Below are 16732 nucleotides of genomic sequence, written 5' to 3' on the forward strand. Positions count from 1 at the left end.
TATAAAAAATTACATGCTGTAACCCGCAAGGATCACTTCCCTTTGCCTTTTATTGATCAAATGCTTGAAATGTTAGCTGATCATTCTTACTATTGCTTTCTTGATGGCTATTTAGGTTATTTCCAAATTGCAATTGCCCCAAAGGATCAAGAAAAGACAACTTTCACATGCCCATTTAGAACCTTTGCATACCGTCGCATGCCTTCTGGCCTTTGTAATGCTCCGGTTACTTTTCAACGGTGTATGGTTAGTATATTTTCAGATTATATTGAGCATATTATAGAAGTCTTTATGGATGACTCTACAGTCCAGGGAGACTTATTTGATAGCTATTTGCATAACTTTGCACTAGTCCTTAAAAGATGCATGAAAACCAACTTTGTACTAAATTCTAAAAAATGTTATTTTATGGTTGAACAAGGTATAGTTCTAGGGCATGTCATTTCATCTAAGGGTATTGAGGTTGATAAAGCCAAAATTTATATTATAAAATCTCTGTCTTACCTCGCTAATGTGCGGAAAGTTCGTTCTTTCCTTGGACATGCAGGTTTATAAATGACCTCTTCAAAATAGCATTGCCTTTATGCAAATTGTTACAAAAGGACGTGGCTTTTAAGTTCTATGAGGATTGCAAAAAGGCATTTGATACACTGAAGGATCTGTTGACGTCAGCACCGATTATGCAACCTCCCGATTGGAACTTTCTCATTGAGATAATGTGTGATGCAAGTCACTTTGTAGTAGGCGCAGTGTTGGGTTAAAGAATTGAAAATGCTTCACATGCCATCTACTAATCTTCCAAGACTCTAAATGAAGCTCAGAGAAATTACTCCACGACTGAAAAAGAACTCTTAGCTGTTGTTTTTGCGTCAGAAAAATTTCTTCCATATTTACTTAGTACTAAAGTCATTGTTTATTCTGATCATGCAGCTCTGCGTTATTTGATGACAAAGAAGGAGGCAAAACCAAGATTAATACGGTGGATACTTCTCTTGAGTGAATTCAACTTGGAGATCAAGGACAAAAGAGGAATGGAGAACAGTGGAGTGAATTCACCTGCTGTCAGATCTATTCTTCCATGATTTCAGCCAATTGTGTTAAGATTACATTATAATTGCTTCAGCCATGGTTGAAGATGACAACAGATTGAATAAAAAGAAAGTAAAATTGGCTCAAGAGATTAGACAAACAGGGATGGATTTTTCTTTTTTCTTTTTATCACTTAAATAAAAATTGAAACATGAGAGAGTTGTTTTTTGGTGCTAAAAAATTCAACCATTGATTTTCCAGGTAAGAGATTGGAAATTATCATGTGGGTGCCCAAAGGAAGACTTCCATTATCGCGTTTTGTTAGGAAGCTTCATATGTAGTGATAAGGAATCTGAGGAATTTTCAAGTGATAGATGCATAATTGACAAGATTTGAGCTTTTCTTAGTACTTTTAATATTGTCCAGCACTATCTAATTGTCACGTCCAAACATGTCAATGCACGATCAAAACCCTAACACATAATGTACAATCATAGATAGACAGAGATCGTAAATGAATATGCTACCTTGCCAAAAAATAGGTGACAAATATAATGACATAATAGATAATTTATGTAATATTTATAAGTGTTTAACAACTATCTGATTATTCATATATATGATCTATTTGAAATTCAAGTCTAGGAAGTCTAGACTATCATTCTGCTCCGTAAGAAGGTTGCTACACCTACACTCAACAATAGAGGAATTCTAGGACTCGAAGCTTGCCAATACCTTCTCTTAAACAATAATTTCATAATTTGAAAACAGATTCTTTGAGACCAAGGCCTCCAGATACTCGACTGAGTGCTTTATATTTATTTTCTGAAAGTATTTCTTGTGTGTTTCCCTGTGCTTCTGAACTTCAGCATGAAATTTCTTGCATGCTGGAATCAACTTGTCAACCATGGACGCACGAAGTTTATTCAGGATCTCTGAATCGTATACTATCCATTTTGTGTGAAGTGTCTGAATCTCTTCAATCATGGAATTAATGGCCTTCAATCTTTTTCTCAATGCACGTTTTGAAACCTGAGTAGAAAAGCACCAAGTAACATAAAGTCCCTCTTCTCGACAACAAGACAAGAACTTGTCACAAGTTGAAACCTGATAGCTAGTCATTGCTTGCATAACATTCGTATTCAGTTTCTCCATATAATCATTGCCAATAATCTCTCGCAGCTCCTTGGATTCTTCAATTTTTTCTACAATGTAATGAACATTGTTCATCATGAACAAATGCCTTAAAGGAACATGTTTGAGCTGCTCTGATTTCCCCTTCAAATTCAGTTGTAAAACCACAATGATCAAAATCAAATGAAGAGCCAAATGACTTCTGCCTTTAAGATCCCCCAATTCTCCTTCGGGAATCAGTTGATCCTCAAATTTCATTGGTGGCATTGATATGATCAAGTCGGTGAGGAGCTTCTTATTGCTTACAATGAGAGAGATATAATTCATCACACGTTTCGTCAATGGATGAATGGCACCCCTATCATCTTGTATCGTTGAAAGCTCACGAAAAACAGCTTTCTCAAAATCCAATAACATTTTTCTTATATTATTCTCGAGTTGAGACACTGTCACCTTCACGCCGTTTTGAATAGCCTCTGCTGCGTCGAAGTCGAACAGGGTATCAATGTATTGTAAAAGAAACAACAGTGTATCATATAGGACTAAAATTGTTCCCATCCTCTCTGGGGACTGGTTAATGGAACTCACTGTTTCTGCAAAAACAAGTAAATTATTTGCAGAATCTCCAACTATTTCCCAAAAACATTCTTCACTAGCCCCATTTCCAAAACCAGAGAATAATTTCTCACTAATTTGTTTCTCCAAGTCAAAGAAGAAACAAAAACACACCCTAGCCACTCGAATCCACATTTCAATTTTCACCTTCAACTCTTGCCATAGAAACCTCTTTTTCTTGAAGGCACTTTTTGCAACCCCACCTATATACAATTCTTTCAAGCGAAGCCGTATTATCATAGTGTGGAAAAAGTATTTCCTCACTCTCTTGTAAAGTTCGATGCAATCTCCAAGGTGTCCTCCAGAATTTAATCTTTCCGCAACTTGCCTGAGATAAAAAATCGCCTCGTCACTCGGTAAATTGTCTACCGTTAAATAATCATCGTGTCCAGTACTGGCTAATGAACTCCAATCAGAGGTAGTTGAATCAACAGTGCCAAACGGATTTGATTGTGCTATGAGTACTTTCAGAAACTCGTGCTTGAGCCGAGCCATGGCTATGGAGTTCAGGTCACCAGATTCTGTTCCGTTCGTGGGGGACTGCTGGATTCTGTCGACAGCTTCTAGATATCGAGTTATTTCTCTTTCACCACTGTCGAAAATTAGCAGATTAACTGGTCTATGATGCCAATGATAGGTTGTATCAACAGCAGATTTGTATGATATTGTTGAAGTCATTGGATCCATGGACCTTCTGTCGAACTGTTACAGATGGTAGCAAAATTTCTGGTTCAAAATTCCAACTAGTAAATTTGTGTGATAATGAAAATGGTTGTATCTTGTGTTCTTGAGAAAGTATGGTGGCAAAATTTCCAAGTGGTCCTTAAATCTAAACTAAAGATGGAAGATTTGAATTGCCGCGTTTGAGAGGAGACTTCATAATATTGAGTCAATAAAGAATAAAATTAGAGACTTCCTTTTTCCTCACAAATATGTTTCCATTGCACAATGGCGGCCCCAAATTCCACAAACAAGTGTAGGTGAGATATTAGAATGTTCAAAAAGTGTAAAAGTGATGCCGCGTATTATCAAATAGTTAGTTTAATAAATTTCTTAGTACAAACGAGAAGGAAAAATTACAAATTTCTCTATTTTATGGTTGTGTTTTGATTACTATTGCTTGCCAAATATAATAATTCCATTCACACACGACATAAAAGCTTTATTTGATTTAGACAATACTTGCAAGTTTCACATGTTACATGTGAATATGTTCATAAAAATCATTTTGGGGTGGTCATGTTCACACCACATATTTTAATGAATCATGGCATTGAAATGGACACTACTAATTGATGTCGGCAATGCTTGATATAGCATATACTCTTACACTCAATCAAGCCAAAGTAAAATGCTCTTCTTTTTAGGGTGGTCATGCTCACACCACATATTTTGATAAATTACATATAAGGTCATTAACTTTTATTCATTGTCACAATTATATTCTTAAATTTTTTTTTTCATCGCATTCTTATTTTTAGCATTTCATTAATCAATTTTTTTTTTGTCCTCATTCGTGATTTGTTTTCAAAAATATTATTAACCTGCTTTAAAATAATTATAAAATATTATTTATTTTGTTTATTCAAAAATACAATCGACAAATGAGACATTTGACTCTATCTTAAAAAAATAAAAGAAAAAAAATAAAAAATTTGAGAGAAACCATAATCAGAAACAATTTATGTTAATTTGAAAATAAGAATGTGATGAAAAAAATTGAGAGATAAATGTAATAATATGTAAAGGTTATGTACCTTTTATACAATTAAAATGTAGTCTAGTTATTAAAAATTGTGGTGGGAATATATTTAGCATTTTTTATGTCAATAATCATTCTATGTTATAACCATTATAGAAAGCTTTTTGTTCTAATTAATATTCTTTTCACTTTTCTTTTCCAAAATTTACTCTATGATGGAATCAAGAGATAACAAACTTGCACCATAATGAATTGTTTTTTCTCATCATTACTGCCCTTGAAATTAAACAGACATTTAACCCTCACACGACTTGCTATTCGAGCTACGTAAAAATAGATAATGTTCTTGAATTTAAAGAACAACTAATTAATAATAAAAGACAAAGGAACAATTATTTATTTATTTATTATTATTATTTTTTTGCATGTATCTTAAATAAGATTAACAAACTATACCCTCTATATCACATTGTGTAACATTTTACGTACGTTAAATATAAATTGTTAGAATTTATTATGTTCTATAAAGTGCTCTTTATGATATAGTAATCTATTATGAGATTTGTATAATTTTATTATCTTCAATTCTTTGAACTCCAAGAATAATATATAAACTTTTATGAATTAATAAGGTATTAAAAATATGGATAACATTTCACTTGATGTGTTTGCCAACATCGCAAACGGACAAGCAAAAATTCTTAGTTGTCGATTTTCTAAGTGAATTTTTTTCAAAGAAAAAAAAATTAAAAATAAATATAATAATTTTTATATAAGTTATTATTGTTCAACTTAAAATTAATATATAATTACCTATAATTGGGATTTATTAGCAGATTACAAAAAGCTCCCTGAGGTTTATGAAAATTAGAGAGACACTCCCTCCATTTTTAAAATGTACACAAACCTTCCTTGTGTTAATGTTTTAAATAATGTATATATCCCATTTAAGTTAGTGACAATTTTAGAGACATCTCTAAAAAATTACATTAATATCTCTTATTTCAAATTTTAAATAACACATAACTCCACTAAAATTTATGACAATTTCAAGGACAACCTCTCTAGTTACGAAATTACACAAGCCTCCCTTATTTTAAGATTTGAATAACACATACCCCCTCTAATCACTTTTCTTTTACATGTTAGTATATCAGGTATTTGGTGTGGTTTCTACTAAAGTGTGTGCTTCGACCTTGTTTGGTTAACAGTAATTCTTAGGTGGAATTTTGGGAACCCAAGAGTAGGGTTCAGGTGTCGCCTGTGGATGCCTTGCAGAGGAAGATACTTTTGGTGATGGAGACTTTTGGTTATTGTGTTGAGGAGTTTGGCTATTTCGATGAAGACAGACTTATTTCTCAAGTGAAGAAATTTTGGAGCTTCGTTCGTTGCACCGAAATTTAGGTCAAGATGGAGATTATTAGATTTTTGTGCCCTAAATTAGGGAGAATTTTTTGGAAAATATTATTTCTTTACTTTCACGTGATTTTATTGGAAAATATTGTTATTTTCACATGATTTCATTGGAAAAATATTATTTTCTTAATTCCACTTTACTTTTTATATTATTTCCATCTTTATGGTATGGTATGTACCTATAAATACTAGTCTTTTCTTTCACTTTAGTTCAAATAAAAATTGTTGTGCTGTAATTTTCTCCATAGATTGTTATAATAAAACATCATTTCCTCTGTTTAACTTTCTTCGATTTCTTTACTTTAAATCTTGTTTCATCTTTGGGATTTTGTGTACATATTTCATACAACGTCATTAATCTCAATTCTTGCATCGCCTTTGGGATCAACAGGTAGGTCAAGTGATAAGTGTTATTTGCTTGAATATGAAGTTACAAGCTATGTCTCAAAAGTTGATTTTACAGATCTGTAGCACAAATGGTTTGGAGACCTAAACTATGGAAATCTTGTCAAACCTACTAAACTTGGTGTGGTAAGAGGAGCTCTTAAAGTCAGAGAAAAACCTAAAAGTATGCGTAGCTCATGCTAGAAAGGTAAAAAAACTAGAATTTCTGATAAACAAGGTCAGTTTCTCTTGAATTGCTACATATGGATTTGATAGGGTCAATTCAAACTGAAAGCCTCGGTTATAAGAGGTATAACTATATGGTTACTTTGGCAGACTTCTTAACTGAGGAATCTGATGTCCTTGAAATACTTACATTCTCATACAAAAATTGACCATTGAAAAACACCTGAATAGGACTAAAATTATAAGAATTAGGAGTGATCATGGTAAGGAGTTTGAGAATGCCAGATTTTCTAAATGAAAAGTATGGTATTTTTTTATGGATTTTCTGCTCCTAAAACCCCGAATAGAATGGTGTTATTGTGAGGAAGAATGTATCATTACAAAAAAGGGCTAGGATAATGCTAAATTGTAAGAAATTGCCTATTAAATTATGGGCTGAAGTTGTAAATACTGCTTGCTATATTAAACTGTGTGTATTCTTAAGAATTGGTGCCTTACAATCACATTATGAAATCTAAAGAGGTAGGAAACCAAATCTTAAGTACTTTTGTATTTTTAGTTATGTGTTAAATGACGGGGAACATTGGAAGAAATTTGATCCTAAGAGTGATAAAGGAGGGTTCATTGGCTATTCAAAAAACAATCAAGCTTATAAATTGTACAATATGAGGACTCAAACTATCGTTGAATGATACTGATGATTATTATTCTTATTCACAAGAACCTAAGATTTAGAACTCGGAGGAACAGTTTGAAACTACTCTGACTACTTAGGAAACATGTGCGACAGACTTTGAAAATAACAGTCAGACAGTTCCTCCAATACTTGGTTTTGGCAATTCTGAACTAGCTACTATTAGTGGTAATATACTTGAAAAAGACAGTGAATCGTAGGATAGAAGGTAGCCTCCTACTTGGATTCAAAAGGCGTATTATCTACACAATATGCTCTCTGATCGAGGAGATAGAATGATGACCAGATCAAGACTTGTCACAAAACTCGAGAATGTATGCTACGTGTCATATATTGAACCAAAAACTGTGATTGAAGTACTTAGTGATGAATCGTGGGTGTTAGCTATGCCAAGAATTAGCTCAATTTGAGCGAAATAATGTATGGGAACTAGTACCATGGCCAACATGTACAAATGTTATTTGAACTAAATGGATCTTCAAGAACAAATCAAATGAGCAAAACAACAAACAACGTAAAAGATGATTGCACAGGGTTATACCCAAGTTGAAGGAGTAGATTTTGAAGAGATTTTCGTTCCTATAGCCCGACTTCAATCTATTAGACTTTTATTGTATATTGCATGTCAATCGAGATTCGAACCTTTCAGATGGACGTTAAGAGTGCCTTTCTGATTGGAATTTTAAATAAAGAGGCCTACGTTGAGCGATCAAAAGGTTTAATTGATCCATATCTTCTTGACCACATGTTCAAGCTTAAAAAAACATTATATAAGCTGAAAAAAGCTCCCCAATCTTGGTATGAAAGACATACTATATTCATACTAGAGAAGTGATACAAGTGAGGAAGAGCTGATAAAACATTGCTCATCGGACATCTTAAGACAAATTAATCATGGGTCAAATATATATGGATGATATAGTATTGAACCCACTAAAAAAAAAAACCCAGGAAGTTTATCAATCTTATGCAAGATGAGTTTGAATTGAGTATAGTTGATGAACGGTTAATTTTTATGGGTTTGCTGGTTAAGCGAGTTCATGTAGAGATCTTTATCTTGTAGGCTAAGTATGTAAAGAATCTCGCAAAGGAATTTAGCCTGAAAAACATTAAGGCAGTCAGGACTTCCATGGCTATATCTGTAAAGATCTACAGAGATAATCAGGACAAGGACATTGACCCTAGCCTATAAAAGAGCATGACTGGTAGCTTGCTATCTCATTCCAAGTTATCGTAACATAGCCTTCAGTGTTAGAGTGTGGACAAGATATCAACTAAAACTGCAAGTAAAGTGATGCTGATTTGGCAAGGAACTTGGATGACAGAAAACACATTTGTAGGCTGTTTCTACATAGGTAATGATCTTATCTCTTAGCTAAATAAGAAACAAAACTCTATTTCCTTTTCTAATATAGAAGCTGGGTACATCATTGTCGATAGTTGTTGTGTAAAGCTACTTTGAATGAAGCAGATGTTTAGTGACTTTGGTATTGAACAAGATTCTCTATCATGTTCTATGATAACACCAGTACTATAAACATCTCTAAGAATTTAGTCCAGTGTTCTATGACTAAGCATATTGATATATTCATCATCACTTCGTTAGCGACTTAGTCGAAGGATAAAATTGTCCTAGAACACATTCACATTGAAGGACAATTGGCAGATGTACTCACTAAGCTTTAGATACTGGTTGATTTGAAATTTTGTGGAAAACTGTGGGCATATGTATGATTAATTAAAAACTCTTTATATATATATATATATTACTTTATTTTGTGTGTTCACCTTGTTTGATGTATTTTGCGTTTTTATAAGAACAAAAAATCGAAAAAATAAAAATAAAAATTGGGGTGTTTATTGCAATGACACAAGATGTGGATATCTGATTGATTTGTAGTTATTAAAATGAAATTGAAATCTCCAATCAGTGTGGTGTGCTCAAAATAAATTATGATAAATTATTATCAAATAAGTACATTATTAGAACATTGTGACTACTTCTATTGTAAACATTTACTGACCAGTTTGTCACTTTAATGCGGCATATGTTTGAATGTAGACATATGATTAGTATATATGTCTCTCTACACTATAATATGATGGTGTGCAAATAGACAAGTTCATTGGAGGAGAGGGCTACCACCATAGATGTGTGAAGCCATTCTTAATAGTAAACATAAATTATGAGAAAAAACCTACTTCCTATAATTGTGTGAAAGTTAACTCCATGAATTGAAAAGATCATAAATTAAAAGAAAACTGAAAAGAGTCATCATATGAATATTTAGAAGAAAAATTTTAAAAATTATATTACATTCTCGATTCTGGCATGCACATATCTTTATATCTACATGGACAATTTCAGATTATGGCTGATTTGAAATATGCTTTTGCATGCAATTATTGCAAGTGTCAATTTTGGTTAGGATATGATTCATAATTGATTAGTATAAAATTGTACTATTAGACACTCACATTTTAATTTGATAAATTAATTGAATTAATTGTGAGCAAACATCTAACTGAAATTTTTATGATTATCTTGATGATTTTAAGCTAATTGTGAAATTGATTGACAATGAAAATTTTCCTAAAAATATTATGATTGATTGAATTTTGGTAAATTTCATTATTAGAGTGTGATTAACATGTCTGGGATCTTTTGCAAAATTTTCAGATCTACCGTCTAAACACGAGTAAGATCGGCAAGAGCAAGTCTTCGTCTCTACAAGTAAACCAACCCATCGAAGTTCACGACAGAGACGAACAATGCCTTGCGCCCATGTTGCCACTAAGCCCATTCAATTAGATCATGAGGAAAAAGAGGCTATCGTACTAGTTTAACCACATCAAGAGACCCAAGGACTGAAGCCTCTAAAGAAAGCATGTCGTCAACAACTTCAGAAGAATCAGGGCGTCGAAATGAGCCCGTTCTTACCCTAGCTGACATGTTCAAATCTTTGAGCACCACATTGAGTCGTCTGAGGACAATGACGATGGAAACAGTGACAATAGGGTGAAGGGGATAACAAAGAAAAATAGACAGACTAATATCATGGGTATAAGGAAGTCAAAGTAGAATTTGAAGATGCTACAGATAAGGAGGTCAGTCCTGACCTGCCTAAGAAGGATACACCACCTACTGTACCTATTGTTGAGAAAGTTCAGACTCCTACCACTGTTTAAAAAGAAACCTAAAAATCATGGAGTGAAATATTTTAATGGTCACCGAAATTTGCACCTTGTCACGACTTACTCACCGAACTTTCTTAAGCATTCCATTAGCCACTAAACTTCGCTCCGTCCTACTCTATTACTCACCAGGTGGATTCCGTTTAAATTGATGCGTGGATGGCAAAATTATGAGTTGGTATGTTAATTCCCTCCAATAGTAAAGTCCTCAGCCATGTTAAGGCCATGTCATCAATTAAAACATGACTTCCAATCAATATATCGTATTTCCTATGACTTTGAAATCCCAAAAATTACCACTAACCCTAACCCCAAGTGAATTTGATTCTGCAATAACAACAATAGAAACCCCATCTTCGATCGGGAGGAAATTGAATTCATTTATTTGTCGGTGCAAGTTACCTTCTCATTTGCATTTCTGCTACGGTAGTCCCAAATTTGAGAGTCCATTTTCTCAGCTCGTATGGTGTCCAAAGCTCAGGCAACTTGGAGCTCACTGAGTAATGTTTGAAGCCAAATAGGTTCTGAAGGAACTGTGCATTAAAGGTAAATTTAATCCATTTCAATTATCAAATTTTTGTTTGAACGTTAATTTTACTATGCAAAGGGTTGTATACATTTCCTTTTTTTTTCTTATTATTATTTTTTAATAACTAACTTCAATCTATCATTTTTGATAATGAAGAATTACATTGGGGTTAATTTTGTATTTGTCAATTCAGGGGCTGGAAACTTCTTCATTCAAAAATGTTTCATTTTCTGAGCTGCCACTTTCCATTGATAAAATTCAAGAACCACTAGGTTAATGGGGTTATTAAATAAGAATGCATAATTCTCATATTTACAAGCAAGGATGATTGGTCAAGGATATTGAAATAATCTGTAATACATAAATTTAGTTAGTCAAAAAAATTTATTTTGGAATAATTGATTTGTGTCTGCAATTGCAGTTTTCAATAACAATGAAAAACAAGGATAATTGTAATAGTTGTAGGAAACCAAGGCACTACCTGTCAGAATGCCCGATAAAGAAATGATGCCCAAGATACGGCATGGGATTTGTGAAATGCATGGAGGTAGAAAAGATGAAATTTTGAAATGTACGGAGGTAGACAAGAAGACTGCAAACATGGGATGGCTATCCTTCTATTGTATAAAAAAAAAAAAAAAAAAAGGTTAAACCCTAACTTTAAGCTATCCTTCTATTGTAGTAATGATGGTGGGCATTTCAAGTGGGGCAATGTTTTATCTGGCGAAAATGAACATGTGCGATTTGAGGGTGAGTCTAGTGGTGCATCATGATGTGCTTGTTTGGGTAATATTGAAAAAGTTTGCTAAAAAATTTGAACAAGTGGACGTGGAGATCTCCTTCAATATTACTATTCGTGTAAATAGTATGCATTGATTAATTATTGATGTTAAAAACATATTTCACCTTTTTTAGCTTTTCCAATCAATCTTCTTTTCAATAAGAATGAGAACCTTGTATTGCAGGAGGATATCATTGTAGTTTCACGAACTGTATTTCCCTTTTCATCTTCAACAATCATAACTTCTCCTGGCTTCTCCATGCAACATATTGTAAGCAATCTCAACTTCGACATTGGAAAAACATAAAGTTGTCGCCTCTGCATGATTTGTGAGTCAACCATAGCCGAAAACATCTGATAATTCAATACAAAAATCAGGCATCAGCTAATTCTCGTAAGAACTATCTTACCTTTGATCACTATCCAGAGATTTGCTGTGCAATTCTTCAAAAGTGCCAGACAATTTCTAAGGAGCCATAATCGTTAGCTGACCAAATTCACTAGCAATAGCTTTAGGAGAAGAGAAAATTTATGAGAATTACACTGCATGATTGGCGCTTTATTACTAGCAATGATATACACAGCCTTCTTTCTTAGGTATAGTTTACGCTCCTCATACCATGGTATCTTCATGAGAACCATCACATAATAGCAATTGAATCTCTACACTTCTCAATATTCAGATCCATTCTGAGAAACCTACTTAAATTTATCACTTATTTCATTTTCTTTTCATTGGGCAGTCATCCAAGGACACGCACAACAAGAAAACACTATTTAAACAATTTACCTGGGAGAACTAGTCCTTCAAAGTCTTCAAATTTAAAACTGGAAACTATATGTATCATATAACCAACAGGAAAACAGGATTATGACTTTCAACCTCACTCAGGAAACAAAGATGGATTGATCATATTCAAAGATCTAAAACAAGAGAAAAAGATGAGAAGGGACTAAAATAATCTATTGCACCTGCAATCTCATCATGTTTGTGGCTGCTGCAGGATTGTCCTGATTATGATGTGCTTCAAACAGCTCTAAAACCAGTGAATTCCAATAGTCCAAGCAAACATGACAAATCAAATCAACAGCAACTTAGTTGTTATTAGAACCAAAATAGTGATAAAGTTTTATTGGATAAACGAGTCCGTTCATGTGCAAGCCAACCAGTCCTTGCTCGAAGTACAGAAATGAAATGGGTGCCGCTTCTTGACGCTTGGGTTGGCCTCTCCGAGTGGTCGACGAGGGAACTTGGGTAATTGATTTTCTTGATTTGGGGCTTAGGGTTCCGATGGAGCTTGGATAAATTTCATAGTCATTTGGGGGATTAGGGATGGAGCTTGGCCAATTGATTTGGGAATTTCCTTCTTCACGTTTCTGGGTTCAGACACAAAGGGTTCGAGACAGGAATTCACTATCCAGAGATTTGCTGTGCAATTCTTCAAAAGTGCCAGACAATTTCTAAGGAGCCATAATCGTTAGCTGACCAAATTCACTAGCAATAGCTTTAGGAGAAGAGAAAATTTATGAGAATTACACTGCATGATTGGCGCTTTATTACTAGCAATGATATACACAGCTTTCTTTCTTAGGTATAGTTTACGCTCCTCATACCATGGTATCTTCATGATAACCATCACATAATAGCAATTGAATCTCTACACTTCTCAATATTCAGATCCATTCTGAGAAACCTACTTAAATTTATCACTTATTTCATTTTCTTTTCATTGGGCAGTCATCCAAGGACACGCACAACAAGAAAACACTATTTAAACAATTTACCTGGGAGAACTAGTCCTTCAAAGTCTTCAACTTTAAAACTGGAAACTATATGTATCATATAACCAACAGGAAAACAGGATTATGACTTTCAACCTCACTCAGGAAACAAAGATGGATTGATCATATTCAAAGATCTAAAACAAGAGAAAAAGATGAGAAGGGACTAAAATAATCTATTGCACCTGCAATCTCATCATGTTTGTGGCTGCTGCAGGATTGTCCTGATTATGATGTGCTTCAAACAGCTCTAAAACCAGTGAATTCCAATAGTCCAAGCAAACATGACAAATCAAATCAACAGCAACTTAGTTGGTATTAGAACCAAAATAGTGATAAAGTTTTATTGGATAAACGAGTCCGTTCATGTGCAAGCCCACTAGTCCTTGCTCGAAGTACAGAAATGAAATGGGTGCCGCTTCTTGACGCTTGGGTTGGCCTCTCCGAGTGGTCGACGAGGGAACTTGGGTAATTGATTTTCTTGATTTGGGGCTTAGGGTTCCGATGGAGCTTGGATAAATTTCATAGTCATTTGGGGGATTAGGGATGGAGCTTGGCCAATTGATTTGGGAATTTCCTTCTTCACGTTTCTGGGTTCAGACACAAAGGGTTCGAGACAGGAATTGGCTTGGGAGGATAAAGGGACTTCACGCTTTCCACAAATGGATTTTCATTTTGTTAACTGAAAGGAGTAGGAGGCGGAAAATGGGAAGTCCGGCTCTGGGAGGACGAGGCGGAGACAGCGGAGCCGAAACTAGGAGTAAGCGGCGGCAGAGGCAGAGGCAGAGGCAGTGGCAGAGACGTAGTATGGAATCGGACTGAATTTGACTGGATGGAATGGGTTGAAGTCGTTCATATAAATGGTGATTCGGTATAGTACTGGCCTAATAAATGGGCTTCACTTCTTGGCTGGCCGGGATTGGCGATATTGTTAAAAAATATAAAAAAAAAATTTGGCATTTCTCAACGTTTATTAAACGTTGCAAAATAGAAATTCGCAACATTTGATAAACTTACTAAAGATTTCTCTTTTTATAACATTTGATAAATGTTGTGAAGATAAAAAATTCGCAACACTAAATAAACGTTGTTAAAAGGCGACATTAGCAACATTCACTTAAAAAATATTGTCAAATCTCAATTATTAACACCAATGACAACATTCATTTATTAGAATGTTACAATAGATCCTTAGCAATTTTAATTAATGAATGTTGCCTTTTACATGTTGCAAAAAGGCATTTTTGTTGTTGTGCTCGCTAATACTTAAATTTAAATGGGATAAGTCAATATATCAGAATGGATCAATCTGCAATCCATAAATAATGAAAGATACGAATTTACCACTTTAGGATCGTCATTATTCGCCTTAAACTCTTCAACAACTGTAGCAACCAATCAAACACAATCGAATCCCAAACGCGTAAAGGATGAAATCGTCCACATTTCACCGTATAACCTGAAATAAAAAACTAACACCAGAATATTAGAAATAATGTCAGGAACAAACTTCCCGAAGACAGCGTCGCCATAAACTGTCGTACACACCTACACACCCTTGGAGTCTCTGCGCATGATTTCGTGCACCATCGGACTGACTCACCTGTCAACCACCCTGATACGCCTCCTCCTGCAATCATGTTTATGATCTCCATTTCATTAAACTCATTTTGATTTGGCCTAAAATTGCATAAACAACCTCGATTTAAAAAAAAAAAAATTAGACAATTTTTTATTTTTTTTATTTTTTATTTTTTTACTTCGATTCTGCCACTTTTTCTGGTCAGATTTTTTAGCCAAATCCACTATCTTGAAGCTCCAATATTACAGAAGCTTGCTCAAAGATATTCGAAACGATGATTTTCGAGTTCAGTTTCACGTTATCATTCTTTACCAAACAACCAATCCAAATGGCTCCGACTCATAATTAATATATTTATCTCGGTTGCTTTTCAATCTCACCTATAAAGGACAAAATAACAGTGTTGATTTGCAAGAAATAAAGGCACGAGTCAAATGATGGAAGGAGGTACAAGATTGAGGCCAAAGACGCAAAGATAGTCACCGATTTTTCTTTCAAGCAAGGCAGCCAATTTTTCCCAGCAAGAGGACCTTTTTTTCATCTCTACACACATGCCACAAAGGCTAGGTCAAGAAACATCTATAAATATATCATAATAAGTTAGACTTAAGTTAGACCAATAAAGGGGTTGAATGGGCCAAGATCTAATAGCCGTCCAATAGCCAATAGGTAAATATGTGTGCCATGTCTTAAGCTACTTCCAAATGTCTACGTTATTTTCGGGTCGAGCCTTTAGGCTTGGTTGTTGATAATCAATTCACCATTGATTGAGGCATATGAAAATGTATTTCGACAATTTACTTCATCACAAGGGATTTATTGGGTATTAAAACCCTACAGAAGGAGTTGGGGAGAGGAAAATGGACAATTTAGTAATATTACTGTGTGCACTAGCAAATGTTGACGAGGACGAGGGTGAAGGCGAAGTCCAACAATGGGGGGGGGGGGCCCAAAATGATCTCAGAGAGACGAATGAAAGGAAAAATGTGGCTAAAAAATAATAGGAAGGGGGTGGTTGGGTTTTAGGAGAGAGTCAAAAAATAGGAAGTGTGTTGTACCATTGATGTGGCAACTAATATCCTGCACACTAAGGGCAAGATACTAGTTCTATTAGTTTAAATACAAAGAAAGAAAAGAATGGAAGCAGAAGTAGTTTATTGTTAGGGATTTTTCAAATTTTCAACACAAAGAACAGTTCTAATGGTGTAAATGTCCATTTCTAAACACATAATGGTATAATGTCATTTCGAGTCAATAGCATTTACGACACTTTTAGCCATTTTGTCTCCCTTTAAAATAAAATTTTATAATTTTCATGCTCATTTTCAACCATAGATTTATACAATAAATATTGAATTCAAAAATTTTCTCTACTTTTTAACCACGCATTCTTAAAAAAATCACTATTCAAAACATAATTTTTTTTTTTCTCAATAATGACCATCAAATATAGACTTGGAATATAAATAAGGGTATATCTGACTTTTTAACATATAATGAGCCTTAAAAACTTATTTTGAATAAGCTATACCCATAATCACTTTTGATAGTTTAAGCTAGAAAATACCCACATCAGTTATATTTTCTGTTCAACAAGTTTGGTAACCTAAATTGTGTTTGGGGATGAAATTTCTAAAGAAGAGTTAGAATGGAATTTTCTGAGAGGCTAGTAGTCTTCATATAGCACACATGGACTACTTACT

The 16732-nt window shown here is 34.2% G+C and overlaps 1 protein-coding gene across 6 annotated transcripts; it reads right to left on the bottom strand.

Moving 5' to 3' along the window:
• Positions 1-1539: 1539 nt before the first annotated feature.
• Positions 1540-14269, bottom strand: LOC111402281 (exocyst complex component EXO70A1-like). 6 transcript variants are annotated; one of them, XM_023030460.1, is made up of 5 exons: positions 13633-14269; positions 13451-13495; positions 11791-12019; positions 10758-10888; positions 1540-3480 (listed from the first exon to the last, which is right to left on the bottom strand). In XM_023030460.1, exons 4-5 carry the CDS (start codon positions 10803-10805, stop codon positions 1771-1773), a joined length of 1758 nt encoding a protein of 585 aa, XP_022886228.1. In that variant the 5' UTR covers positions 10806-10888; positions 11791-12019; positions 13451-13495; positions 13633-14269; the 3' UTR covers positions 1540-1770. The 6 variants fall into 6 exon arrangements, with proteins under 6 accessions (XP_022886228.1, XP_022886229.1, XP_022886227.1 ...); XM_023030461.1 differs by lacking the exon at positions 13451-13495; XM_023030459.1 differs by lacking the exons at positions 13451-13495; positions 13633-14269 and adding an exon at positions 12638-13071.
• Positions 14270-16732: the final 2463 nt, after the last annotated feature.

The sequence above is a fragment of the Olea europaea genome, chromosome 10, assembly GCF_002742605.1.
Source record: "Olea europaea var. sylvestris chromosome 10, O_europaea_v1, whole genome shotgun sequence".
In the NCBI taxonomy this organism is placed as follows: Eukaryota; Viridiplantae; Streptophyta; class Magnoliopsida; order Lamiales; family Oleaceae; genus Olea; species Olea europaea.

Coding starts and splice junctions, on each gene's coding strand:
- LOC111402281 (XM_023030461.1), bottom strand. CDS start 10,805: ATGGACTCTCAAATTTGGGACTACCGTAGCAGAAATGCAAATGAGAAG. Junction 3,481..10,757: donor GCAGAAATGCAAATGAGAAG/GTAACTTGCACC, acceptor CATCTGTAACAG/TTCGACAGAAGGTCCATGGA.